A 27,531-nucleotide genomic window follows, 5' to 3' on the forward strand; every position below is an offset into this window, starting at 1 on the left:
GCTTGTCTGCCCCGAGGCTAGATAAGACTGTCAGACTGGAAGCTGAATGCGGCGACACATTGTTGGAGTTGAGAGGACAGCATACATAGATAATAAGCAAAGAAGGGGACAGCTTGGCTAAATGAAAAAGAAAAGAGGCAACTGTCAACAAGGAGTGAAAACACGATAAGCACAGTGAGATGCATGACTGGCTGGTTTTTGAACCATCGAGGGGATTTACTCACTCCCGACCCTGCTAATAATTCCTTCAGCCGTGATCCGGGTCAATCATCCGGTGCAGAAACACAATTTAGATGTTGCGAGGATGATGTACTAATTGTAAACGGTTACCACGGGGATCATCAGGCAGGCTTTGCAATTCAGTAACCATGTAATGTAAATGTTACAGCGTTTAGTTTCATAATGCAGTTATTAGTATTTTTAAGGAGGCATTTTGCATTAAAGATAAGAGAAATTAGGACATCCCAGAAGGCTCAGCGGTAGTTTTGACATCCCAGAACCGCCCTCGCATCACACAAAAGTCGCCTACATTACACCCTATTCTCTCTTTGCCTAATTATTTTCTTACTCAAGATATTGGGGACTTATTTTACTTTACATGTGACAAATCTTTGCCACTGACCTCCACACTCATTTCTCAACTTGCTTTATTAAACAAATAAATTTAAACCCAGTAAAGACTCTTTGGGTCTTTTAAATACATGCTATATAAAAAAGCTCTTTTCATGCCTACAGTGTGTACAGGACTCTTCAAGCATGATTAATGAACAGACAGAAATACTATTTGTTTTTAATACTTTGTTTAATTAATCGCTAGTTCTGCCACATGACCCTTTTAGTACAAGGCACTGTCAAAGAAGTCATTAACACATAATTTATGGTCTTAATAGTAAGGATATTTGATGAGGTAATGATATCCAGGAAAGCCAGCAATACCCGCTACCCAGTCAGAGTAATCAATCATAAATCATGCAGGTAGAGTTCAGACGCTTTTGGAAATATTAGAGTAAATATGAAGTCAGCAGCTGGAAACAGGCTGGTTTCACACTTTTTGTTGTACAGATTAAATAATTGTGATAGTGAGTTTAAGAGATGCTGCAGGGTGAATTTTCTCCTCTAACTCAGGGAAAGAAAGCAAAATGTCAAACTATTCCTCTAGTTGCTTGATAAAGGTGGGTGTGGGAACCTTTGGTAAAACACTAACAAGCTTCTGTGAAAATAGATGCCATACAATAGTATTACCACTCTTTTTAGGAAAATTGGGAATTATAGAGAATGTGCAAGAAGACATGGTCTCAAGTCAAAGTATCAGCTGGTCGCTCTGCTCTTTAGGAGTCGAACGTACTTCATGATTTGATTGATCCGCTCCCCAGCGTTAATTCTCACATTGTGATTTAATAATAATGACCTCTGTTGCCATAGTGAAAACTAGAGGATAAATTGTACATCCCGCTTTGAGGGCCCACCTCCAGGAAGCCTCAGTGCTGTAGTAAATTCTGCCATTTGGAAGACTGTTGGAATATGCCCCGAGCTAAATTTCAGACGACGGCCGAAGCTCGGAAAAGTCTTTGTCATACACAGCTGAGTGAACAATCCAAAAATGCCATATGGTGAGTCTCCTGTTTGACTGACCAAACGTGGTGGAAAAATAGGTTATTAACCTGTCCTATACGACAGCTTGGAGAGTGGATTAGATGTTGTTGCCATGGCGATGTTCACAAAACATGTAAGAAAATGTCATCACATTAATGAGTCACGCTGTAAAATGTTTTCTGTCGCTTTATTTCTGCAGTCGTTTTTCTGTGAGTGAAAGGACAGAAGAGGTTAACTGTGAGATCATGTCTTTCTATTTCCTGACACTAATGCATTATAAAGCAGTACAGTAATTAAGTAAATAAGTAATTATAATATAAATAGTATAATAACAGCAGAAACGCTGGGTGTCATCTTTTGTTTAGGGATAATTGTTGGTGTTGAACATCCGAAGTCTCTGCTGGTTGCCCGGCAACCTGACAGTAATGACAAGATTTCTGTTACTGCTCCTGACCGAGAAATAGCCCAGCACATTGTCCCGCATAAAACTGCAATTTGTCATGCTCGCGTTTCAGTTTTTGTATGAATTAAAGACACAAGACATGAATGTTAATTAGTGCGCTTTAGAAGTGCTGGTAGACAAAATATTTTCACCTTTGGACAAAGCCAGTCCATCTGTTTCCCCCTCGTTTCCTGTCTTTATGCTAATCTAAGTAACTGACTGCCGCCTGTATGCATTATATACTTACCAGACAAACATGAGAGTGGTGTAAAACTTCATCAGTCTTAAACAAATTTAACCAAATAGCAAACTGTCTGAACATTTAATTCATTTAAAGGTCCAGTGTATGAGATTTAGGGGGCTTTATTTACAGAATACACAAGAAATTGAAAAAAAAGGCATAAGGTGTTTTTTATGCATTTCGTGGCCACCATAATTTCTCCTTTGTCCTAGGAAGGAGAGAGTGAGGCGAAGGGTTTGCAATCAGCAACCACACCACTGGGGCCACTAGCCTACAGATCAGTCCTTTGAACAAATCACTGCGAAATGCTGCTGTCTTTTATTCTTTACAGATCTGGATAGCTGTCCATGTCAGTTGTCCATTTGCAACATTTGCAACGCCTTGTTTATCCTGCATTAGTCGCCCTCCTCTCCTCTGTTGGTGCTTTTACAGTGTTTTACTGTAATCATTCTGTAAAATTTCAGTAAATGTCGTCTAGATGATTTACTGTAGGAGGTGGAGGAGAGTTAAAACTGGTCCAAAATTTTAGTTTGTGTCTGTATTTTGTCCAGCCCGGCATCAAACTTGTATTGAAAGTGTGATATTGGCTGACCTTAATATAAAACCGGAAAACAGGAGCAGTTTGACACGGTGGATTCTTGTAAATATATTGGAAACTGTTTACACACAGATATGGTAATTGTTCACAGACAATATAGTTTCCCTCGGGATGGTATGATCTCTTTTTCTCACTCACGCCTTCCTAAGAAAAGGATATGAAAGATAACTGTAGTTATCGCTTTGTTCGTTATTGTTAATATTATTTTTAAACCATTTCCAAGTATTCTTTGTGGGGGGGTGGAGGAAATGTGGGAAATGTTCGTCGACAATTAATGGAGAGATGCTTATTTAAAGATGAAAAGTGTTTTTTTTTTTAAAGAAGCGTTGTTCTGCAAACTTGTGAAGTGCAAGTGCCGGCAGCAGTTTTATTTTGAGAAAGCTGTGGTGACAAAGTGAGTGCCTGTGTTTCGCCAAAGCAGGTCAAAATGTGCAGAGACAGACAGACAGAGAGACAGACAGACAGACAGACAGACAGACAGACAGACAGACAGACAGACAGAGAGAGAGATTTGGTGCTTTCTGTTTTCATCTAGCAAACGAATGTACTTTGACATCTCTGGGGAAAACTGTTACTGGTTGCCTTCACAAAGTGCGATGGAAAATGGCCCTACTTTTTTTTTTTTTTACAGAAAGAGATGGGTCAGGGAATATGACAAAGCTTCAGGGCATTTAGTGTAGGGGGAGAAGTGAGGTGGGGAAGAAAATAGGATTACAGAATGTAAGAAAGAGGATAGATGGGACCTTTTTAGCCAAGTGGTTTGCTGGTTAATATTTTAGTTCCATTATTTGAAGTGAAATATCATAATTAACCGACATGTGCACCACAGGAAGGTTCTTTGTGTCATTTTCATGAATCCGGGTGCGTCTTAGAGTCAGTTTCATACCCTCATATGTTAGTTTGCATTGCGTTATGTGTAATATTACGCTCAGTGTTCACTCCAGTTTTACAATAGAAACTCTGTGATGTCATACACGAGTAGTCACGACTGTCTCCCTTCAGGCTTTGGAGTATTTTCTGACCCTAATAGTATAGGATAGTACAGGGTAGTACATCTTTCCGTTTGGCGCAGATCCTACAAATAAAGGCTGAATTATGATCGTATTTTTCTAATTTAGAGGTTTATTAAAGCTTTAACCAAACGGTCCAGTTAAGATAATTAATCCATCCAAAAAATGATCCATTTACTCAAATCAAATCAGCTGGTATTGCTGGCACTTCTACTTTGTTCATAAAATTTGCGTCCATCCCCTGATATTAAATTCAGTCTCTACATCACACTTGTGACTTTTTTTGTAAACCCTTCACATCCGTCAAAATTTGTCCACTGGTTTTGATCTTGGCACATGCATGTGCACCACAACAGCTACTTATAGGTGGATTCATGCATTAAAATGGGTGAAGGAAGTGCAGTTAAGGGATGTCAGTGTATATTCATTGCATTTTTATTATTATTATTTATTTATTTTGGTTTTGAGAGAGCAGTGCTTAAGGTAAGAGATACATCATCGCTCGTAAATAAGACATAAAATGATTTATTGGGATCCTGGCGACATGCCCTGCAGGGGGGGGGGGTGTCAAAGCTTGAGCAAGCATGCAAACAAACACACATTAAACCACCTGTTTAAGGATTATACAGCGACGGGAGAATTTGGTTTTCATTGGGTGTTTGCACCCTATTATACTTCATGCAACTCTAGTTTGTGTTTATTCTGGACTGAAATATTCTGTCCGTAAAAACCACCATGTAATAAAGGAACACCTGATGAAGTTTTGTCCATCAAAGTGAGAGTTTCAGGGGGCCAATTTATGAAAAGATAAACTCATCCCTGACTTATTTCATAGAATAGTTCATGCCATGCTCTAACTGAAGCCAGCTCTAACAATACTCTCTGTTATTTCAGTGACAAACACGAGACTGACAGCTTATTTTTAGCCATATCCAATTAAAAATTACAGACATATAGTCTTTATTTCAGGGCCGTGAAGGTATTTGAACAGATGAGGATTATATTAGCAATTTAAATACATTGTCAGAAATCTGTACGTGCTCTGAACCATGCAACATTCCCACGACTGCCTGCTGTCTCCAGTGACTGTCGAGATCTGTTTTCCATCCTTTTTGCATTTTAAAAGTGTCGTATTTTGAGAGGAATCAGAAGAAAGGGAAAGTTCAGGTCAAAGAAACACTGTGTGCACAAGTGATTGATTACTTTAAAAAAAAAAAAAAATCTATTTTGTAAACCTGTGTGGTACAATCAGCTGAACGTAGGAATGAATCACCCCGTTCCTCTGTGAGTCACGGTGGCCCATTACTGTCTGTACCCTTAAACATGCTAATTACATCAGATTATTACCAAGAAATTACAAAATGCTTGCTGATGACCTTAAAAAATAAGCTTCAACCACTTCCAGCAGATGTTATGTAGCTCATGGATGTCCAGTCGTGCAGTTTTGTAGGGAATAAGGGTCCTGCAAAGTTTTAAAGAAGAGATAAAATGTGAAAACAAAGAGATCTAAAACAAATGTACAGGGACAAAGAACAAACAACCCATCTGAACAGGACGGTATGAAAACCGTTAAGTACGTTTCTCGTCATCTGTTTTGTCCTTAATTTGTTCAGTGAGTCACTGAAAGGACGTAGAGAGAGAGAGAGAGAGAGAGAGAGAGAGAGAGAGAGAGGGGTCTACAATGACTGTATGATAATGATACACTTGATGAAGTACATATTGTCGTGTTTTCTGTGTCGTTTATGACCCTTGTGCTAATGCCGTTTTCACAGTGATGCCACGGGACGTTATCTGAATACACCGATTCAGCACTGCCACATGAGCCGATCACTGAACTGTTTCTGTTTCCCCGTGTCAGCATTTCATATTTTATGGACTGATCATTCTCACAGGCGCAATGTGAAGCTGACATGGTTTGAAGGGGAGGCGAAGAGGGGAGCGGGAAGGGTTGTTGAGGATAACATTAGGACTATAAATGTATAGGAAGAGAACGTATTTGTAATAATGAAAACACTGAGATTCACTGTCAGCTGTTCACTCTCAAAGTTCAGCGCCTGCGGTAGCAGCTTCTCGGGCGCCGGGTGCCAGTTCTTTCTTTATTTTGCTGCTCGCTAGAAAAAGGTGAAAAATAAGGAAGAAAAACTTTGAATCTGCAGTCCTGCGTTTAGCTTCTTCAGCGTTACTGACTGTTCACCAAAGACAACTACAAAATGAATCACCTCTAGGTTACCGGCTTAAAATTAGCGGATACAGATGGTGAAGTATGCATATCTGTGTGATCGCACACGACACAGAAGTCAAGGGGATTGTGGGTACATGGGCACTGTGAATGGATAATCCTTGTAAACCCAGAGTTGTGTGAATATTAAAGTGGGCTAAGTGTTTATTGTACATGTAAGGGAGTTGATGTGCATAGATGTTTACATGTCTACAGCATGTACTGTAATCATGTAAATAAGGCACAGTTTGCCCTTCTCTCCTGTTCCTGTACATGAATTGCCAGCCTAGAAATTAGTATGGATGAGTGCATTCATTTTCTCAGTGTTGTTTCGTAAGCTTCTGAGAATAACTGCTCTTTATTTCCTGTTTTACATGTTGTACTCTCTAAGCGGCAAGAGCAGCCTTAGATTTGCTTTGTCACTGGCGTACTGCGCACGACAAGAGCAGCCCGTAGTTTGCTTTAAAATGGTATTTTTTCATAGATGATCATGCAAAAATAATACATAACATGTGCATGAGTGAAAATGCACCAGTTTACTTATGTTAGGGTGTTTATTATGATGTAAAGAATGGACGTCGTATGTTTATCTGTCGTTTCTGAAAAGCTTAGAGTGTGGTGGCTCTGGCCATCGCCGTTTTGGTAGTGCTACCTGGCAAAGAAGTGGATCGTTGGTGGATGTGAAGTGGGCTTACTGAAGCCTGGGTGCATATAGCAATTGAGTTATATAGGAATTTAGCCTCGGTACAGTTGTCATGAATGGGGAAATTAGCTGTAGAGACCAAAACTGCTTTTTGTACCAGGCTGTAAACATGTTTATTTCTATGTACATTTCTTGGTGCAGATGAAAAGTGCTTTCAAAGTGCGGTAGTTATCCTTTATGTGATATTTTACTGACAGCTGTTTTCCTTTGTTCCTTCAGGTCCTCCAGTCATCGTAGGAATGAGCATCAACATAGCAAGCATCGACTCCATCTCAGAAGTAAACATGGTAAGTTACAAACTTCTTTGTCATGTGTCTTGTTTTTTTTTGTTTGTTTGTTTGGTCCCCACCAAAGTTTGAATTCTTGATCCCTCACTGGCTTCCCACCCACAAACACCACCAGTTGTGGTTGTTGGACTGAAGGATCAAACCAGGCCGGGGGTACCACTACAGAGTGTCTGTGGTAGTGGTGGGCATCCTGACTGAAACCTTGATTTTGACAATAAATATACAAATAACAAATATAGAAGCTAATAATAGAAAAGTTTTTGTTGTTTTGAATGATTTGTACTTGTACTCTGCAAGACAGCACGTATTCCTTTGCTCTGACACAGACTTGAGAGCAGTCAGGAATGCAGGCGCACATCATAACTCACAGCGAAGCTCACTCCTCCCATATGGCGAAGTAGCTTCTGTGTTTCGTCTTCCCACTGCAGACTCTTTTTGAAATTATGTGTGCAATTTGATTGAATCACGAGTTCAGGGTGAGAACATAGGAACGTTTTTGATTAACGATGAATCAAAATGTGTAATGAATGCGCACTGACAACACATGTTGCCTGAATTTTAAATTTGATGAGGGGTGAGACATAAAAAAACACACAAAACGACAATGTTTGTAACTGCTTTCTGTTTTTTGTTGACAGTCAAGTGTCGCGTAAAGCTTTATTGTCGGTGTTTTTGCCAAACCAATTTAGAGCGCCTTTGCCTGAATCTGCATTTTAAATAGCTTGTTTTTAATGACAGATACGGTTGAGAGGGTTGATTTGATTTGTTTCTTGGTACTGTAGTATGGCTGAGCGTCCATTAGGAGCTGTGCGCTCACTCATTTCTCCTACTTTTCAAAACAACAACACTATGTATCATTAATTACAAAAATAGGATGTAATGTAACGGTTACTAGAAGTCTGAACGTGCGTCATGCAAACACAGGAATCGTGAGTAACGGTTAAAAATAATCTGACATGAATTTCCCCTTTCATTAAAATGCCTTTTGTTAAAGCACACAATATTTGTTGGACTGTGTAGGTATGTGTATCTTTCCTGGGTCTGGCTGTAGACTACAGTACTTTGACCAGAGGGGCAATGATGCATTAGCTGTCAGACTGTATATCTCCACTTGAGCGCTTTTCCAGTTACATACAGTATTACACGGGAGTACTAGCACAGCTGTATTTATTGGTTTGCTGCACATCTGTCTGTTGTGCCCTCGTAGCAGATGCATTTTTCTTTTATGGGGTTATCAACAGTCATTAAATGACATTGTGGTGAAGCACTGCATAGAGAGATTTTTAAATTGTGATATTTCCATGTTGGTTAGTACACACCACATTCATGTTTTACTCACAGATTGATGAACCAATCGGACAATTTCTGAAACTCAAGACAAAGCAAAAAAATTGCTAAATCGTTACCGTAGCTCATGACCTCATGTACATCTTCATGTGTTTTTCTTTTTTTTCCTCCTCCACAGGACTACACCATCACAATGTATTTCCAGCAGAGCTGGCGAGATAAGCGTTTGGCGTATGGTGAGCTGAAACTAAACCTGACTCTGGACAACCGTGTAGCAGACCAGCTTTGGCTCCCTGACACCTACTTCCTTAATGACAAGAAGTCCTTTCTTCACGGCGTGACAGTAAAAAATCGTATGATCCGACTGCACCCTGATGGCACCGTCTTATACGGGCTGAGGTAAGGAGAGTGGAAATTCTGCTTTGTGTTTCATATGTATACACATATCTCTAATTATATGCATTGACTTCATCCTTTCAATAGGTGGCTAATCAGCACCGCATTGTTTTAGTTGTTTGGTTTACCCAACCACAGGTTTCTGAAGAGTCATTGTGGAGCTCAGAATGTGGTGGCTCTGGTCATCATCGTGGTATCTATTCTCTGCTGTCTCCTAAATCCTTAATTATGCATAAAGTCTTAATATAATCTCAGTACTGTTGTCTTGGATTGGAAAATTAGCTATAAAGACCAAAACAGTTTTTTGTACCAGGCTGTAAACATGTTTATTTCTGCTGTGAAGTTGGACATTTTAACATGGGGGCTTATGGAGGCTGACTCGTTCTGTAGCCAGCCTCAAGTGGGCATTTGAATTTGAATGAACTGCAGTTTTTGGCACTTCAGCCACAGAGGTTGCTGCTTGGTATGACCATTTTCTTATGGTGGCTAGTTCACTGACTCCACTATTGTTACAGTAGCCCATAATGTACATACTCTCATATTAATATATTTTATTAGACCTGATTCATGTCTGTGTCTCTAGTTTTATTCTTGTAGTGCACAGACAAAATGGGTCAGGTAAACCTTATAGTGTCTGCCTGCCTTTTCCCCAGAGCATGCTGGGAGAACAGAAACGTGGTGCGGTATAGAGAAGGGATGGATGGATTTTTCATGTTTTTTTTTTATTCTAATTTTGAAAAGATTTAATAATGCAAGACAATAAAAATGTATATACAGAAAAAAATGTTATCCCTCCATGAAACGGATGGATGGACTCGCCAGTGTATAGAAATCGAGAGCAAGAGCAAACACTTGAAATGTTAGACCAGGAAAAAAAACAGATTGACGTTGATATTTGCCAACAGTAGACTTCTGAAGTCAGGCATACTCACAATAACTTTTAATTAGATGCCTCTGTCATGTGGCAATAATAATACCAAGTGAAAACTTGGCTAACGTGCAATCGCATGCAGCGCCAGAAAAACAAGATCACTTCTGCTAGTGTTTAGCCCTGTAGCAGGATGAGTTATGACGGATTTATTTTTGGCAACAAGAACAAGACTACAAAGCTTAATTTATAAAGTTAATAGTCTACAAAGTTCTAATTATGACTCAGGAAAAAAAGAAATATTTTGGTGCATTAAATTCAAAATTCATTGACCTAAAAAGGCTTTAAAAACGTTCAAAACACACCACTTTGACAAACCAGACAATTCAGTCTGTCTTAACCCCCTTGGGGATGTCTAAAAGTAGGAAAGTGTCCTGAGGTTTGTTCAAACTCAGAATGGATTGTTGCTTTTCTTAACACAAGTCATTAAATAAAGTAGCTTGATGGAAGCAAAGAAACCGGGAGCGTGTTTTTTGTTCTATGATTAAAAGAAAATGGCAGCGACGAGGTGTAGATCTTGTGAAGTAATGAATTATTAATGCGTTAGTCAGTATTCAGAAACTCAGAATTACTAAATTGACGCTGACACCCAAGGAGATATGATGGCAAAACTAGTAGAAATGCAAATTCACTGCTGCTGAAGATCACGACGCAAGTGTCTGCTGGCTGGATGAATCTTTGAGGTTTGTCCTTTACCCTCTGTGACAATCACAGCTGGACTTGGAAGTTCAAGCTCGGAGTTATTTGCCATAGGAATAGGTTATCAGCAAGTACCGTTGGGCTGTGCTTCAATAAAAGCCAATCAAATTACCTTCTCTCCTCCATCTTCTTATGCTGTTTACTGGCTAACAGGATTGAGTTATGTCTACAAGCAGTTATAGATAACGTTATTAGTAAGAACTGCCCATTTTGATTATTTAAAATGACTGTTTTGACTCTATATGCCCGCATATTTGTGGCTGCAGCAAAAAAAGCAGGTGGAAACATGATCAATTTCATGCCAAAATGGTACCGAAATTACACTGCGCCACCTGATCTGAATAAACATTCCCAGCTGCTCCACTCAGCCTACGTACTTCAGCACATCCCGGTTCCCGCAAAAGTACCAAGCAGGCACGGACATAGTAAAATGGACTCGTGCCAGAAGAAAATGGCATTACACCTGCAGTTGCACCTCTATTGGCTTCGTGCCTGCATGAATCAGAAAGCTAAGACTGTTGCTAGGGACACTAGGATCAGTCATTCCTCCAACATCTCATCTCCAAGCACACTGCACAGGGGTTTACTGTTATCATCACCCACTGCAGTATTGGTAAAAAAAAAAAAGCAGATGGAGCCTTTGGATCTGTTCTACGGAGCATTTTTTGGAGTAGTGTACAGTAATTAGAAGCAGTGGATAATCTACATGCAATGGTGATTTTAGGACCTTTACAAGCCTCCTGTTAGCACGCAATTAAATGGCTTTGTTAAAATGATTGACTTTGCCCGAGGGTGATGTGGACATGTGATTTTCTAGAAGAACAGATGTAACTTTTACAGTGGATGTCGTATTCTCAGTTCACTTCATTTGAATGTTGCCCCTCTCAGGTTTGACCGCTTTGTTGCCTTCAGTGCATTTTATTGTGAGGACCGCCTGTTTGAACTCATCCTCTGCGTGCAACTCTTGAGCACAGTAAAATGCAAACTGTAGACAATCACATTACACACACTGCTGCACCTTGTGCGCTCACTGTGAAATGTGCTGATGCTGTCCTTTTTTTTTTTTTTTTAGACTTTATTTACTTTGATTCCTGATGTTTGCAGCGATTTAAATCGGAGCTGAGATGATTTGTTGATCAGCCGCTTCTATTTTTGTATTCATTTTAAGAACAAGCTGACTGCTTCAGATCTACGTCTTCATTTATTTACCCGCTGGTCTCGTGTTGGGCGTTGAACATGAGCATTTTCTGTACCTGCAGTCTCTGTTCTGTGGCCTAACCGAGCACATTGCATCAACTTTTTAAGATTGCACCAATTTTTCTACAAACTAAAGGTTATGTGTATGCAATCAGGAGCATTGTGCGAGATACTGAGTGACAAAATGACAAACAGTTTAGTATTTCACAGCTAACACAAAGAAATGAACGTTCAGAGATCTAAAGTCTGAAATTGTTAAGTGATAGACTTAGTTTATAGTTATTTTCCATATTGCAATGCATTGATATTGACAGATTCCTTACAGTCCACCAGTGATGGAAACAAGTACATTTACTCAAGAAAGTACAATTTTGAGCGACTTTACCTGAGCAATTTAAATTACTACTGCTACTCCACTACATTTCAGAGAGAAATATTGTGCTTTTTACTACACCACTTTACATATGTTAGGCTTATAAGATACAAAGCATTTTATGTGAGGTTTAGACCAGTGTTTCCCAACTGTTTTGGCTTGAGGAATTGTCAGTAGTTTCACCTACAAAGAACAATTTTCTCTTTAAACTCCCTCGGATGCTTTCATTTAAATAATTGTTAGAGATCCAAAAGGATAAAATTATATAAAATAATCATAACAATTCTCTTATTTCCCAATAATCATCTCACGACCCACAGACTTATCTTGTGACCCTTTGGACAGCCCCGACCCAGAGATTGGGCACTACTGGACTGAAATACTGAACTGTATATAAAATAGTCAAGACCTGCTTCACCTTGACCAACAGTAATAATAACTGCATGCTTATGAATATATGCATCAGTATGAATAATCTAATAATACAATACAAAATAATGTATGGTCCATTATGATGCAGAACAAGTTCTTTTACTATTTGATATTTAAAGTATATACTGCTCAGAATACTTCTGTACTTTTCTTGAGGTAGAATTTGTAATGCAGGACTCGGTGTTGTGGTATTTTTACTTAAGTAAAGAGTCTGTACCAATAATGAGATGTAAATAAAGTAGATAGGAGACTATTAGTTGTGTGCAAAGATGGAGGAATGAAAATTCTTATCATATCTGGAAAACTGCCCCCACCGGCCTCCCTGGAATTTATGCTGTTATTGAAAACCTTGCCTAAAATGTCATTTTTGTGTACTTGAGATATACTGTAGCCAGATTTTAACCTTTATTTTTTATGTGGCTAGGAGAGAGTGGAGTGCTGGGTATGAGGACTGCTGAGCGGTGCAGGAGAGTATTTGGGTGTTCCAAACGAACAAAGTCATTCCAAACATCAATAAAAGAAGTCGGTGTCAGTAGAAAGTGTCCAGCCGGGTGTGTATGATAGAGCGGGTTTGTCTAACTTGCCACTGAGTTGAGAGGCTGAATCATCGTTAGTGAATTCACAATCCAGTTTTGGTAGTGTCCTGAGAGCATTTAGGGCTTTGTTGAGCTAAGCTTTCACCAGATGGTGTTTTCTCTCTTCCCATTCCCGTGAATCCGCACTCTCATGTTCCTCCGTTTATTAAACCACGTTGTTGTATTTCTGATCTTCTTCAGTAAGCAAGCTACCTCACAGTGGAGGATACAGCAGTAGACTGTGTAGGTGTCAGGACTATTGCTCACATATCTGAAAGCCTCCCGGTCTGTTGTGCTGAGCCTCTTGGATCCACCTTCAGATTGCTTTCGGTCGTCATGTGATGCTGGCACGATGCATGCTCTGAAAAGCCAAGAGCGGCCTTTAAAAAGAAGTGGAATGCACCTTTAATTGTGAATTAAAAGTGTCTTTTCTCTTGTAAGCTCTTGCAATAATTCTCAGCAATTTTGGCCTTTGACTCTCACAGAAGATGCTCAAACTCTTTGTCGACGTCGTTGTCTCACAGTAGTCTGACCAAAAAAAATAAATACAAACCAACTAATATTGCATATCACGTCGAACTCGACAAAGTAAACAGACTGCTGAGTGTCGGACTGTCGGACTGCAGTGCCTGCTCAGGTCTGAGGCTGCTGCTGACCATCTCTGGGGGGACTCTTAAGTTGCTGACCTACATCTGCTGACATTTCCAAATCCCAGGCCCTCGCTGTGAGCCGTCCTAACCCGTGCCTGCTCATTGATGATTCTCTCCTCACTTGTTAACTGTCACACATAAAGTCAATTTTATTCGTAGTGGGGTTTTTTTCTCTATATATATATCTGCCAAGGGGTAAAGAATCCATTTCTGTCCAATACTCAAAGCTGCTGCTGCTGCTGCTGCTGCTGCTCACTGCTTCACGATGCTACCGGGGTATTGTCTTTAAAAAACAGTAACTGTGTCTTGACAGGATATGTCTTCCTGTTCATGATCACAGAGGACTCGGGACCTTGCTACAACTTGAGGTTTCAGGCAGTACATTGTAGGGTTTCTCCATATTTTAGTTTGTTCCATATTTCACTGCATATAGTAAGAAACAACTTTGGATTTGACTTTGTAGTTCCCTGTCATCAGACTTAAAGATCCTGAAAGTGTATTTTCTCAGTCAGTCTTTTACTATGAATGACGGGATCCTACATAAAGACATTTTTTTATGACTAACGTTAGATTATTTTTAGATATTTACCGTTAAAGATTTCTCTAATTCTTCTTTTTCTTTTGCTCTCCTTACTGGTTTGAAGTGGGTGGAGCTCAGTTGGTACAAGATGATGTCACACACTTCTGTGCACAAATCAGGATTTAGTAATATTTGAATCAAATGGGACGTTTGGAGCCATCAAACCGAGTTTATGAGAGTTAAACTACAAATAAATAAGCTTTTTTTTAAACTTATTTTATATTTTTACTCATTCAAATATGTCTAAGTGGTTAATGATACTTTCTTCTTTGGTCTGACAAACTCAGAACACATTTATTCCTACTTTACACAGACTTTAAAATCTTGACTGTAAAACTCATCGATCCTTTTTCATCACCTACATTGTTAATTCCAAAACTTGTCCATTTATTTGTATTACAAGAGAAACATTACTGAGGGGGGGAAAAAGTGTTTTGCCTGGAAAATCATGATTGCCAAGTGACCTCTCCTATTAATGTAATTAGGCATGATGTTATCTCCTCACAGTGTGTACCAGCAGTAGCTCTGCTGTACGCTCGGAGCATGAGGAGCACTGTGAGGCGGCGGGGAGGTGCAGTACAGAATGCAGTTTGAGCAGCTTAATGCTTGTGCAGCAGAATGCAGCTCAGTGTCATTGTGAATAATAAATATATTATACCTGTCACACATTCTGCTTTTTTTTTTCTCTCTCTTTACTCTTCTGCTGCCTTCTGCTATCATAAACCCAGAGGCCCCACATGTGTTTATCTGGCCCAATCAGCTTTAGCAGAACATATTTTGTTTTCCAATTACCTGCCGACAGCGCTCTGTTCATCCCACCATGACCAATTTACGAACTCTGTGTTCAAGCAATATATTTTCAGCTTATTATCTACCGTATTACTAATTTTAGGTACTGTAGATGTTTGTGTACATTCATAACCACAGGCTGTAGCAGCAGTGGTGGCTTTGACTTAAAACATCATTAATAATGTATCCACAATGTGAAATGTGCGTTAAAGGGCAAAACGCTACATACGAGTCTCATCGCGCTCTAACAGACACACAGAGACATACACTGTGCATATCAAACTTGCCCCGTGAAACATGCTGGTGGCTTCTGACACAGAGATGATGAGCTGAAAATGAATTTTTCTATTTCATTTACACAGGAGGGCAGTAAGCGAATGAAAGCTGGTATGATGAACACATAGCAGCTGGTATGAACAGCAGAAATGTAATTACTAAAATGTGCTGCAACGGTAAATATTTCAGTTAAATGCCAAAGACCCCTACACGTGTAATTTGTAGCCAAAGCTGTTTTTTTTTCCTCCCCCTGCACTATACTGGATTTATTGACGTTAATAAACCGCTACGCATACATTTTTTTCCAAACCTATCCGGCAGAAATGCATATCTCGGGAAGTAGCAATAAATAATGAACATTGACAAAATCGTGCATGCCGTAAGTGACAGTTAGTGATCCATATGAAAGGAAATGCTTCTCACAGAAACATAAAAAATAAATTATATTTAAGAGTTTCTAGAAAAGTAAGAAATATAGTCAAAGAAATAAGCTATCCCCCTTAAACATAAGAGAGTAATGGTTTGCTCCACTCACAGCAGGCGGACTCTCCAGCTCCAATGAACCTTTAAAGGTTTAAGAGGTTAAGGAACAAATGAATGTGCTTTGAAGTTACATACATTCAACTCAAGATATTGGCGAAATGTCCTCACAATAATGTACAGTACACTTAAAAGCAAGCCATGGATTATTGAACTTCTGCGACGCTTTCATGTCTTTAACAAACAACCACAAAATAATTACTTTGAAAGTGCAGCATGAGTAAGTGGTAGGCACACCGGTGGTTCATCATATTCCGCGACATGTCGAAGTCTTTGCACCCCATGACCTCTCTCTTAACCCGTTCGTTCATTTGCGGGAGTGAAATGATCTGCTCTGACAAGAACGGATCATTTTTATCACGTCTTTCTGATGCCACCTAACTTTTGTTTCTGTCTTTTCTTTGCAGAATAACTACCACTGCTGCTTGCATGATGGACTTGAGGAGGTACCCTCTTGATGAACAGAACTGCACCCTGGAAATTGAAAGCTGTGAGTAATGAGAAATAAGTTACTCTCACACTGAATTTATAGCTTCAAACGCAATAAGCATGATTGCCAGAGAGCTGTTTATACTGGCTAATCACTATCTTGAAATCATTGCATGTTACCAACGTGTGTTTTTTTTCGGGGGGGTAAATATATTTAATTTAGAGAACTCATTAGTGAAATATTTGACAACTTTTCCAATGTGCGCCATTTGTCAGATGTTTTACCTCCGCAGTTGATGACTGCCTTGAGAAATAGAGAAGAAATCACGGTGCTTTGCTGATGTGCATTGATTACTATTCCCTCAGTGTGACAGATGGACCGAGCCACCACTGGATCTTTGAATGCTGAAGGCAAAATGATAACATTAATATTAGGCACCTGACTTGACCCTCGATGTGGCTCTTAACCCTCGAGTTTAACATTAGCACACGTGCACAATAATAATTTAAATGATTCGTACACGAGACACATAGCGGCTAATTAATAAGTAACTAACAAGGGAGCTCTAATTAGTTATTGCTTAAGTGCCATTTAGCACCTGATTCAGTTCATCGGGAGTGATTCATCAAGGTGGTCAGTATGTAGATCTCCAGATATCTGGCTCAATAAGAAGTATCTGCGGTAGCAGTTTGTTGTCAGATAAAGTAACGTATCATTATCTACAACTGTTCTTCCAGCTTATTTGTTTTCTTTTTGCAGAGATTTACATGAGATGATCTGCAGCCTCTGGTTGCCAAGTAACCTTGAAGCGATGACAAAACAAGACAAGAAATAGTCCGGCTTAAACGAACAAGATATAACGTAATAATTAGTGAGCGCAAGGCTAGTTGTTTCTCCTTGTTTCTACTCTTTATGCTAATCTAATCTAAGGTCCCAACAGTCTTGTGGCTGTCGCTTCATCAGGTATCAGTCTTCTTATCCAATGATCAGCCATAAATTAAGCCTCTTTAAGCAGGTATATGTACAAACATACGATCATTTAACTGACGTTGTTTCTGGTCTACCCCCACAAATGGTTTAATTTTGATAAATTTAATGTCCAGGAATAGTTCAACATTTTAAGAAATCTGCTAATTTGGTTTCTTACAGATATTTAGATGAGAAGATCTGCAGTCTCTGGTTGCCAAGCAACCTCAGCATGATGGCAAAACAATCAGACAAGAAATAATCTGGATTAAACAAACAAGACATAACATGATAATTAGGGAACTTTAGAGGCGCTGGTAGGAAGTCAGGCTTGCCGTTCCCCCTTGTTTCCACTTCTTATGCTAAGCTAACTTCTTCTTATCTAGCTCTCAGCCATAAAATTAAGCTCGACTCTTTAAAGGAAATCTGTCATCTCCATGTGTATCTCTTTTCAGCAGATATATGTGCACACGTATGGGCGGGGAATAAAACAAAAATGCAGACTTTATGATATTACACGATATCATTTAACTGACGTTGTTTCTGGTTTAATTTAGATAAATCAATATCCAGGAGAAAAAAATGTGCTAGTGGTGTAATTAAAAATTGTATTTGCCTGATCATTTTCATTGACCGCCCCATCAATCAACCCACTTGCTCAATACTCCAGATATTTGTGGTTCTTGTTGTTCAAGATAAAAGTGCAGAGTGTTTACCCTCTGGGACATCAGTAGGCAATGAAATATGGATATGCCATGAATTAAAAAGCTGCAAGAATATCTGCTGTTTATGCTCCCGGAATGCTTCACACTAGTGGGAGTCATGCACATTAACCATCAGTTTGATTGATTAGGCAGGCAGTTGTTTCAATTTCATGGACAATGTCACATTTCCTTACCCTATAACCTCAGAGAGAGATTTAATGGTAATGAATCCTGGTCTCTTAGTGAGTTTAATGCCAACCAGGTCTGGACATGGGGTAGTAGAATGTGAAATGTAGTTACACTTCCTGGACTGAGAAATTGCTCTGCAGTGAATGCATACTGGCCTATTGACATAAATCTACCGCCATGGTCACTTTCAATTGCACTGCCGTTTGAGAATGTGTGGGAGCGCCATACCAAGTGACACATGTTAATAAATATTCATGCAGGTAGTAATGCATGTAGCGATATAGCACTAGGAGTCAGGACAGTGCCGCATGTGATTGCAGGTTGAGAGAACAGGCAGATTTAAGTCTTCGGCACGGAGGGTTTTTAGTTTTAGTGCTGTCTTCTGCTGAATGCTCCTACCGGAGAAAACAGGACGGTTTCTTAGAAATGTTCTCACTAAACCCTCCCACAATCCCTAAAGCAACATTTAAATCTACAAGAAATTAAAGTCTAAGTAAAACTGTATCAAATATTAACTGTGCTCTGATCATGGCAGAGCGTTTCTTCATTTTGAGCTGTGATACCGTCTTGAAAGATTTGTTGTACCTAACTAAACCTGATTGAAACATCTCTAGCACGCAGTTTTCTAAGCCAGAAAAAATCCCAGGAACTAGAACTTTTTTTATGTGGGTCCCTTCCAAAGACACTAAAAAGAAGAAAGGGTCATTTGATCATCATACCAATGTTCTAATACTCTGCTTGGTGCCAGTTCTGTTGAAATATGTGGGGGATGCATGGAGAAGCACACCAAAACCCAGCATATCTACACCATATGACCTTGTCTCTACCAAGCAAAGAACACACTTCAAATAATAGATTTTTTCCAAATGTGCACATTTGTTTATTTACTATGGGTCCCAAATGGTATCCAAAGATGATTATAGGTATACTTTACAGAGCTCATTATGAGGCTACTTGGCTGGGCTAATAATGGCTAATGTAATGGGAATATCACATATTCAAATGACATGTTTACAAGCCTCTTTTGATTGTTAATTTTGTATTGGAGGATAATTATTTTTTTTCATGGCTATTCCTCCTGGGATTATTAAAGTATTTCTGATTCTGATTACTCTCAGAAACTTCTAGAAAAACTTAACATTGCAATTGACTTACGTATAACGTAAGTGCAAACAACTGTGGGATTAGTATAGTTCAGAAAGACAGAGGGGTGAATAGTGCAAGGGAAGGTAGGCATCAGGTGGTGATCCAAACGGTGCAGGGTTGGTGGTGGCCGATTTCCAGAAACAAGAGTGTCAACAAGGCAGAGCTAGATGTTAAATGTTATCTATCTGGTAGAGTCTGGAAGGTTGAATCCAGACTCTACTTGAATTTGATTGGATGATGAGCCACTGGATGATGGGCCACTCCCAGCGACACAGACAGAGATAGACAAGACACACAGAAACACAACAACATGCTGGGAAATGAGATGCAGGCAGATTTGTGTGATTTCCTGCTGTGGCTACCAAATGCCTGATCAACACATCAAAAAACAATAGATTAACGTTAGCTAAAGGGCTCAGAGTCAGTTTAGTTAGAGCAACAGACTATAGTAGGTCTTTTGTAACCTACGAACTTCAATCACATATGCAAAAGAAGCTCCGGTCCATTATAAATCTAGCATAACATGAATGTAATTTGCATGCAAATAAGCGACTCTGACCTTGAAAACATGTTAAGCATTAGCTAAATCACGACACACCAACATACTGGGGCCTCCATCACCCAGATTGATAACCTGTGAAACTGAGAGGGGAGCGATGAAGGAGTGGTCTGCCCATTTATCACTATTGGAACTGCAGCGAGAGTGTTCAAGCGTGGCACCAATGTGCGTTCATGCGTTTATACAGTGACGTAATGAGCAGAAACAGCCAATGATTCTTTTTTTAAAACTTTTGTTTAGTATTACAGGTCTAATTGAGCAAAAATATGTGAATTAATACGACCCTAAAAAGTATGTTTGTGAACAATTTTTTGCAAAAACAGCTATGCATTTCATAGAATATTTAATCAGTAAGTACAGTACAGCAGGGCTGTATTAATGCGTGAACAATAATAATCACAATAACAGTTGTGGACACCAACAAATCTCTCTCTGATCCCTGAGTGCTGTGCAACTCCTGCCCAAAGGGTAGTGAAGGAAATACAAGTCAGCGATGGTTCATAGAAAAAAAACCTTAAAAAAAAAAAGGATCCATTACCATTAAATCCATTAAAACATGTTGTGCTGTTGACTCACCACACAGAAAATTCTTTAACATTGTAAAATGTTTTATTTCTGTGTGTTACGCATTGCATTCTTGTCCATAAAGAGATGTGTAACTAAAAAAATGTCACTTTAATAGAGAAAACATCGTGCAGATTATTAAAAGTATGCTTTGCAATGCAATTTAACATGTCCACTGTTTGGTAGAAGCTCATAATTTAAAAAACTGTGGTCAGTTAAAACAATATTGATAAATAATAAATCATCATTTTGCTCTTTGTGTACAAAGGAAATAAGATTTGCAGAAACATATGACTTTAATACGACATGAAGTTCATAGATTAAGTTTGATTTGTCCAAGCGACCTCCACTCGTTACTCACGCTCCCGTAACAGACTTTAAATAGAAACACGGTTAACTTTAATGGTTGGTTCTTCATCACGCTTACATGTTTTATTTTCCTCTCTCCCCCTCTCCTCCCCTGGATTTGCCCTGACCTTGACACAGACGGATATACCACAGATGACATCGTATTCTTCTGGCAAGGAGGAGACGACGCTGTGACGGGAGTTGACAAATTAGAGTTACCTCAGTTCTCCATCGTAGACATCCGCTTGGTGTCCAGGGCGGTCAGGTTTACTACAGGTAAGGCTGTTGTAATAAAAATGCTTTAAACCTAATTAGTCTGAAGGTGCCTGCTGCATACGCAAAATTCTTCTTACATGCTCGAGAAACACCTCCGTGTCACCAGTAAATGCGTCACTGTCACTGTGGAGAACATGATGATATTTGAGTCGCGTCGAAAGACAATTTCCGTTTCAGTGCAGCAGATTTGTAAAATCTGTGTAACTGAAGTACCAAATCTTTACTCACAAGTACAATAAATATACAGGAATTGTGGGGATTTTAGTATTTTTATTTTGTGCAACTTTCTCCGTACCTATATTTTATTGGGAGATAGTTTGCAAATTGAGTTTTTACATGCTAAACATATAGACACTATATCTTTTTACCACCTGATAGTATCATCTAGTATAAGAGTTTGTAGTAGTATAGCGGCTTGACATGGCACCACCTGAAACATTAAAAAGCTGCTTACAGACTAATAATTCAATAAAACAGCACTCACTTCTGTTGCTATATATTTTAACTATTATTTGTTGTAAAACTACAGTTTGACTTTCTTGCTGAGATTAAAATGAGAAGATCAATACCACTCTCATATATGTACGCTAAACCTGAAGAATGAAAACTGTGGAAAGCATCTAGTACTTCTCGCCAATTCTTCAGAGTTATATTTCATGAAGTGTATGAAAATGAACTGTAAAAAACAAAAGGAGTGGAGTGCCTATATTTGACACAGTGACTTCCTGTAGTCCTGTTGTCACGTGAGGTTGCCAGGCAACAAGGGCAGACTCCAGGAACGAGGTATAACGTGTTAATTGGTGAGCTTTAGAGGTGCTGGTGGTTCTTTGGATCTTTTTTCTACCTTCTGACTCGTCCAGCCTACCTGTGTGTGTGTTGTTTTCAGTCTCTATGCTAAGATAAGCTTTCATGCAGCTTCATATTTAGGGCGCAGACATGACAGTGGAGATGATCTTCTCTTTTAAGTTTTGGTAAGAGAGTGAAAAAAGTAAAGATTCGATTAGTTCTTTCAACAATTGACTGAGATGTATTACTTTTAAGATGTCCCACAAGAAGGTCTGGATTTAAACTCTGGTATACTGTATGTGGATGGCACACCGACCGTCAGTCGAGTTGAACAAAAAGTCAGATAAAACAACTAAAACTGATGTTTTGTAATTGAAAAGCTTTGTGTGAATGTTCCCGTATTCTTGTTTTAGTTGAACCCAGCTACCCCATAAACAACCCCCCTATTGTAACAGGAAGGCGAAAGATAAATTTAAGTGTAATTCTCATGTTTTGAGTTTAATGAAATCCGTGAACATTTGTTGCCACCATTAATCCGGGATGTACTTGGGTGATCTAAGGCATTTGTCTCACACTTGATGAAGTACGTATGCTAAGGTATCGATTCATTAAAAGATTTAGAGGCACCTGGAGATGATGAGGTCATTCATCATTGTGTGTTCCCCATAGCAAACAGTCTTTTAGATTAAAACCATCACGCTTATCTGAAGCCCTTTTCTTTCTCTCTGGTGACGTATTGGAGATAAAACTGTAGATAGAATACATAGAATGGGATTTAACTATATTTAGAGCAATTTGTATTGTTTCCAACCTTGTAAATATCTAGCTGTAACTGAAGCAGAGAGGTGCTGGCTTGATGTTTATATTTCTTTTCGCATCAGCATTGTATTGTTGTGATTGTTTAAGTGCAGTCAAAAGACCAATTAATGTTTTGGCACAACCAGCTGATATTTTCCTGCAAAATGTGCAACGAAACGACTTTGTTCGCAGCCGCGCACTGTCTATTTTTCTTTCCTCTTTTAGTGTGAAGGCATGCGTTTCAATTATGCACCTATAATGCCCTTTTGGTAATGTTTAGAGGACAGAGAGAAAGTGCGAAAGAAAAGCAGAGCAGCTCTCTGTGACAATTCTCAGAGGGATGCTGGAGCTGCCTGCTGAGATAGGGGGTTGCAGAAAAATCTGCCGTGTTTGCGACTTTCTGCCATGTTTAATTGGAATCGAACTTGTCCCTGGAAAGGAATCCATCGCTTTGGGGAAATTAAGTGCTCCATCTGAACAAATGGAGAAATGACTACCCTGCGCGTTGTCAAAGTGCAGACTTTGGAACTCTTAAGTTGTGCCAACGTTTTCTCCTCCTTTTTTTTTTTTGGACTGATGTGTTTTCACTCTGCCCTGCTCGTTTTTTTTAACCCAAAAGCATCACTCCATCCTTTCTCCTTCCAGGTTCATATCCAAGACTTTCGCTGAGTTTCAGGATTAAGAGGAACATTGGATATTTCATCCTGCAGACATATATGCCCTCCATCTTGATCACCATCCTCTCCTGGGTCTCTTTCTGGATCAATTATGATGCCTCTGCAGCTCGGGTGGCCCTGGGTAAGACACAGCCACTGCTGCATTATTAAACTTCGACCCGCCTTCATTAAAATCCAGTGATTATCACAGGAAATAACAACATGTCCGCTGTTTCCTGAATCAGCCACATTACTTATAATCTGCTCAGTCATATTACATTGCGCCGCTCGCGTGTGATGTTCACACAGGTCAAATAGTGCCGTGTAAACACTGAAAGCAGAAACACTGATGTCAGAAATACGGAACAATGAGTACATATAATGAGTAAGCCTGAGAGACAAGCTTACTCATAATATAACAGATGTGTCCCAGTTACCTTAAAGTAACACACAGATAGTCGTGCATATTGATGCATATTTCTTCTGACAAATGACACATTTGCAGGCCTTAGATCCTATGAAACGGTAGTTGAACTTCATCTAGACTCTGCAAACAAGTTGACCTAAGTTCACAGATGAAAACATTATTGTGGGATTAACCAAATTTTTAAAAACTGTCGCTATATCCTGGTAGCTCACTTGATACAGTGTATGCTCCATGTCCTTTGTACAGCGGGGTCGTGGACCGATTCTGAACCTGTGGCCCTTTGCTGCATGTCATTCTCCCTCTCTCCCCCCAAGTTCCTGTCATTCTTCGGCTGCCACATTTTATTAAATCTTTAGAAATATATTTTAATAAAAAATTTTTTTTACTGATTAGTTACTAGTTACTGCTGCAGATTCAGATCATTTTACAGAATATGTTGCATTGTTATATATTCAGTTAAATTAAATTATTTGTCACATAAAATCATAAAAGAACAATAATAGTTACATGTATACAAACATGTACAGTATATAAATTAGTTGCTTTACTTTACCAGCTACAACACTGAAGTGCTGCTTGTATTCTTATGCATGAGGAGGAATAACAATAATAACATCATGCTGACTGTAGTTTGAACAGTCTTTTCAAAGTTATTATTATTTTAATGCAGGTCTTTTTACAGTATACACCGTTGCCCATAAAGCTGGAAGCTACCTCTTCTCATGAAATGATTGTGACATTGTGATTTATTCTCGATAGGTAAAGTGTATCTTCTCAAAACTTAATTGATCAATCTTCTCCGAACATATCACCTGATGTGTATAAATAGCAAAAGAAAGAGGAATGTGTCCGAAAACAAAATGATTCCATCTTTATGGGCAACAGTGTATTATTACTTTTACAAAAAACAAATGATCTGAATACTTCCTCGGTCTCATTGGTGAATGTTGGCAAATGTTGACTTCTTCTTCTTCTTCTTTGTTTCTGTGTGTGCTGCTGTACTCAGGTGTGACAACGGTGCTTACCATGACAACAATTAACACCCACCTTAGGGAGACTCTCCCAAAGATTCCGTATGTGAAAGCCATCGACGTCTACCTCATGGGCTGTTTTGTGTTTGTGTTCCTGGCCCTGCTCGAATATGCCTTTGTAAATTACGTGTTCTTTGGCCGGGGCCCTGCGCAACAGAAGAAAATCAATGAGAGGCTGAACAAAGCCAACAACGAGCGCACAAGATATGAAGAGAAGCCCCTGAGGGAACAGGTTTGTATCTTCATCTGTTACCTTTCTTTTAGTCTACTTCTTTGTGTCAGTCAGACATCAAGTACAAAACAAATATGTTCTGCACATAAGATTTCTAGTCATTTTATCCAAAGACACATATAGTGTTCCCTTAAGTAATCTTCCAGAAGCATACTAATGCCACCACGGCCCAATATGCATTCACCAACCATCATCCATTGCTTCTCCCTCAAGCACTGACTGCTTTTTATCGAGCATAGCCTTTTTTCATTGAGATAGCGATTCATCTAGCTCAACAGTGGTGTTAACATTCTCATTTCTTATTTAGGTTGTTGTCTATGTTTATGCTGTAAGGCTTCATTCATTCTCACTCTGCTACTTTGTATTTTAATGTTTATTTTCCAACTAAAGTGGACAAAAATATGCGACGCGCATAAGAAAGAGAGGGCGTTGGCAGTTTAACAATTTGGCACCGGCAGATGCTGAAACAGTCAGATTGAATGAAGCCCCTCCCCCTGTTTTTTCGTGTGTGAAGTACTAAATGCTTATTCAAAGTTGTTCCTGTTAACTCTGTGTCTTAATGCATTGTGTAACCTTTGAGAAAATGTTCTTATTTGCCAGAATTTTATAGCCGTTTTAATGTTCTCTTCATTTTCCTTTCACATTGCAAGGACTCCATTTCCGTGCCGTTTCAAACCAACACCTTCAGGTCATTTACACAGCGAAGAAATCTGTATCACGAGGAACAAAGAAAAGTTGGGGTACATGTATTTAGAAATCATATCAGCTGTAGGCCAGCCTTCACAATGATAAATGATTAAGGCTGTTAAAATTACTTACAATTACTGTGCAAGTGAAAAAATAATAATAGATGTCTGTAAAAAGGTATTCTTTGTTAACTATTTGTTGCATGCAAGAAATGACGTTCCATATCATCCCTACATTTTGCTTTAGCTTGACAGCTTCTGGGATGGGAGGGGGGGTTAATATAAGTTTCATTATTAGGGGAATCTGGGGCTACCGCTCTACATTTCAGCCCTCACTGACCCCCAGTGTCGTTCCTCCACTCCTCGCAGGTGGATGCTTACGGAAACATCCTCCTCACCACGCTGGAAATGAACAACGAAGTGATGCCTTCTGACGTGGGAAGCAGCGTCAGTGACTCTCGGAATTCAGTCATGTCCTTCGACAGCTCCGGGGTCCAATTCAGGAAGCCGATGGCGCCCCGAGATGGCTTCAGCCACCACTCGCTGGACCGGAGCCACCACTCGCTGGACCGGAGCGCCATGCGGAGCCGGGCCAACTGTCGGCTACGGCGACGCTCCTCCAAGCTCAAGTTGAAAATCCCAAACCTGTCAGATGTTAGCACCATTGACAAGTGGTCCCGGGTCATTTTCCCTATCACCTTTGGATTTTTCAACCTAATCTACTGGTTGTACTATGTGAATTGATGTGCATCCCACTAGGAATCATGGGCCATATTTTGAGAGCACATTAAATTGGCTTTGATACAGTTCCAAAATATGTATACACATATACAAGTTGAACATATGTATATGCATATTTCTATATATTATATTTATATATACACATGTGAAATCTGAAGGACCTTTCTGCTGTACAAAGTATTAATAGGATGACTTGAATGTTTAAGAATAATTGTGAGAGAAGAATTTCAAGGCTTTGAGTTTCTTTTTCCTCCTGAAAGAAACAAACCAACCAACAAACAAACCAACCAACCAACAAACAAACAAACAAACAAACAAACAAACAAACAAACAAGCAAACAAACACGAGATCCCAACAGGGGTTTTTGGAACTAAAGACTGCATGATATTTTTGCTAAAAAAAAAACAAGAAAAAAGAGAAAGTGAAAGCTCTTGAGAGAGAAAAGATGTCTCAGAGTCCCATTGACTTTTTATTGATACTTATTGTGATCAAAAATCCTCTACTGCAGCTCATGAAATCAATGGTGGCTCGTCTGTTCAGGCATCAGCTGAGTGAGATCCTTGACACCCCCCCAACCTTTCCCTCCTACTACTACCACCACCACCACCCCTAAAACCCCCCGCCGTCCTCACCAGACCCACCCCGCCTCCACAACACTACCCCTCCCCTTTACCCACCACCACCACCACCATTGCCCATGGATAACATGCACGGAAATCTCCGGTTCTACTATGTACAGCAACCTTGTTTGGATTATGTGTTGTTCCTTGGGTTTTTTGAAGTGATATCGTTCTCTTTATCAGACATCAGCTCTGGCCTAATGGTCTCCATTGAGTGGGGCCGTGTGGATGGGATGTTTGACCGCCGCATTCCCGCACCAGAGTCAACGCAAACTTGTATTCCTTTCTCTTCTCATGTTATTTTTAGAAAAAACACGTCCTTGGGGGAGGGTTGGGGGTCTTTTTTCATTATGGTTAAAAACAAAGTGCTGATTATTGTAGATATGATTTTGTCTTGAAAAATACTGTGATTTCAGAGAGTGTCAGAACATGTTCTAGAGCTAGGGCATTATGAGATAAAAGAGTCAAAGGTATGCATTACTCATTTTGATTGTGTGAAAAAAACAAAACATATTCTAAACATTTTATCATTCAGATGCTCATGAAAGTATACTTGT

The 27,531-nt window shown here is 39.4% G+C and overlaps 1 protein-coding gene across 3 annotated transcripts in view; it reads left to right on the forward strand.

The window, feature by feature from the left end:
- The window catches only part of gabrb4 (gamma-aminobutyric acid type A receptor subunit beta4), a 190,779-nt gene extending 163,452 nt beyond the window's left edge, over positions 1-27,327 (forward strand). For 2 of the 3 annotated variants that reach the window (XM_027273251.1, XM_027273249.1), the window contains exons 3-10: positions 7,025-7,092; positions 8,558-8,778; positions 16,222-16,304; positions 20,859-20,996; positions 23,226-23,378; positions 24,670-24,926; positions 25,577-25,666; positions 25,982-27,327. In XM_027273251.1, coding sequence (XP_027129052.1) covers positions 7,025-7,092; positions 8,558-8,778; positions 16,222-16,304; positions 20,859-20,996; positions 23,226-23,378; positions 24,670-24,926; positions 25,577-25,666; positions 25,982-26,356 — 1,385 coding nt within the window. In that variant the 3' untranslated portion in view covers positions 26,357-27,327. The remainder of the gene's footprint in view (positions 1-7,024; positions 7,093-8,557; positions 8,779-16,221; positions 16,305-20,858; positions 20,997-23,225; positions 23,379-24,669; positions 24,927-25,576; positions 25,667-25,981) is intronic. The other variant, XM_027273250.1, reaches the window with a different exon arrangement.
- The last annotated feature ends 204 nt before the right edge of the window (positions 27,328-27,531 follow it).

This window comes from Larimichthys crocea, chromosome XXII, assembly GCF_000972845.2.
Source record: "Larimichthys crocea isolate SSNF chromosome XXII, L_crocea_2.0, whole genome shotgun sequence".
Taxonomy (NCBI): domain Eukaryota; kingdom Metazoa; phylum Chordata; class Actinopteri; family Sciaenidae; genus Larimichthys; species Larimichthys crocea.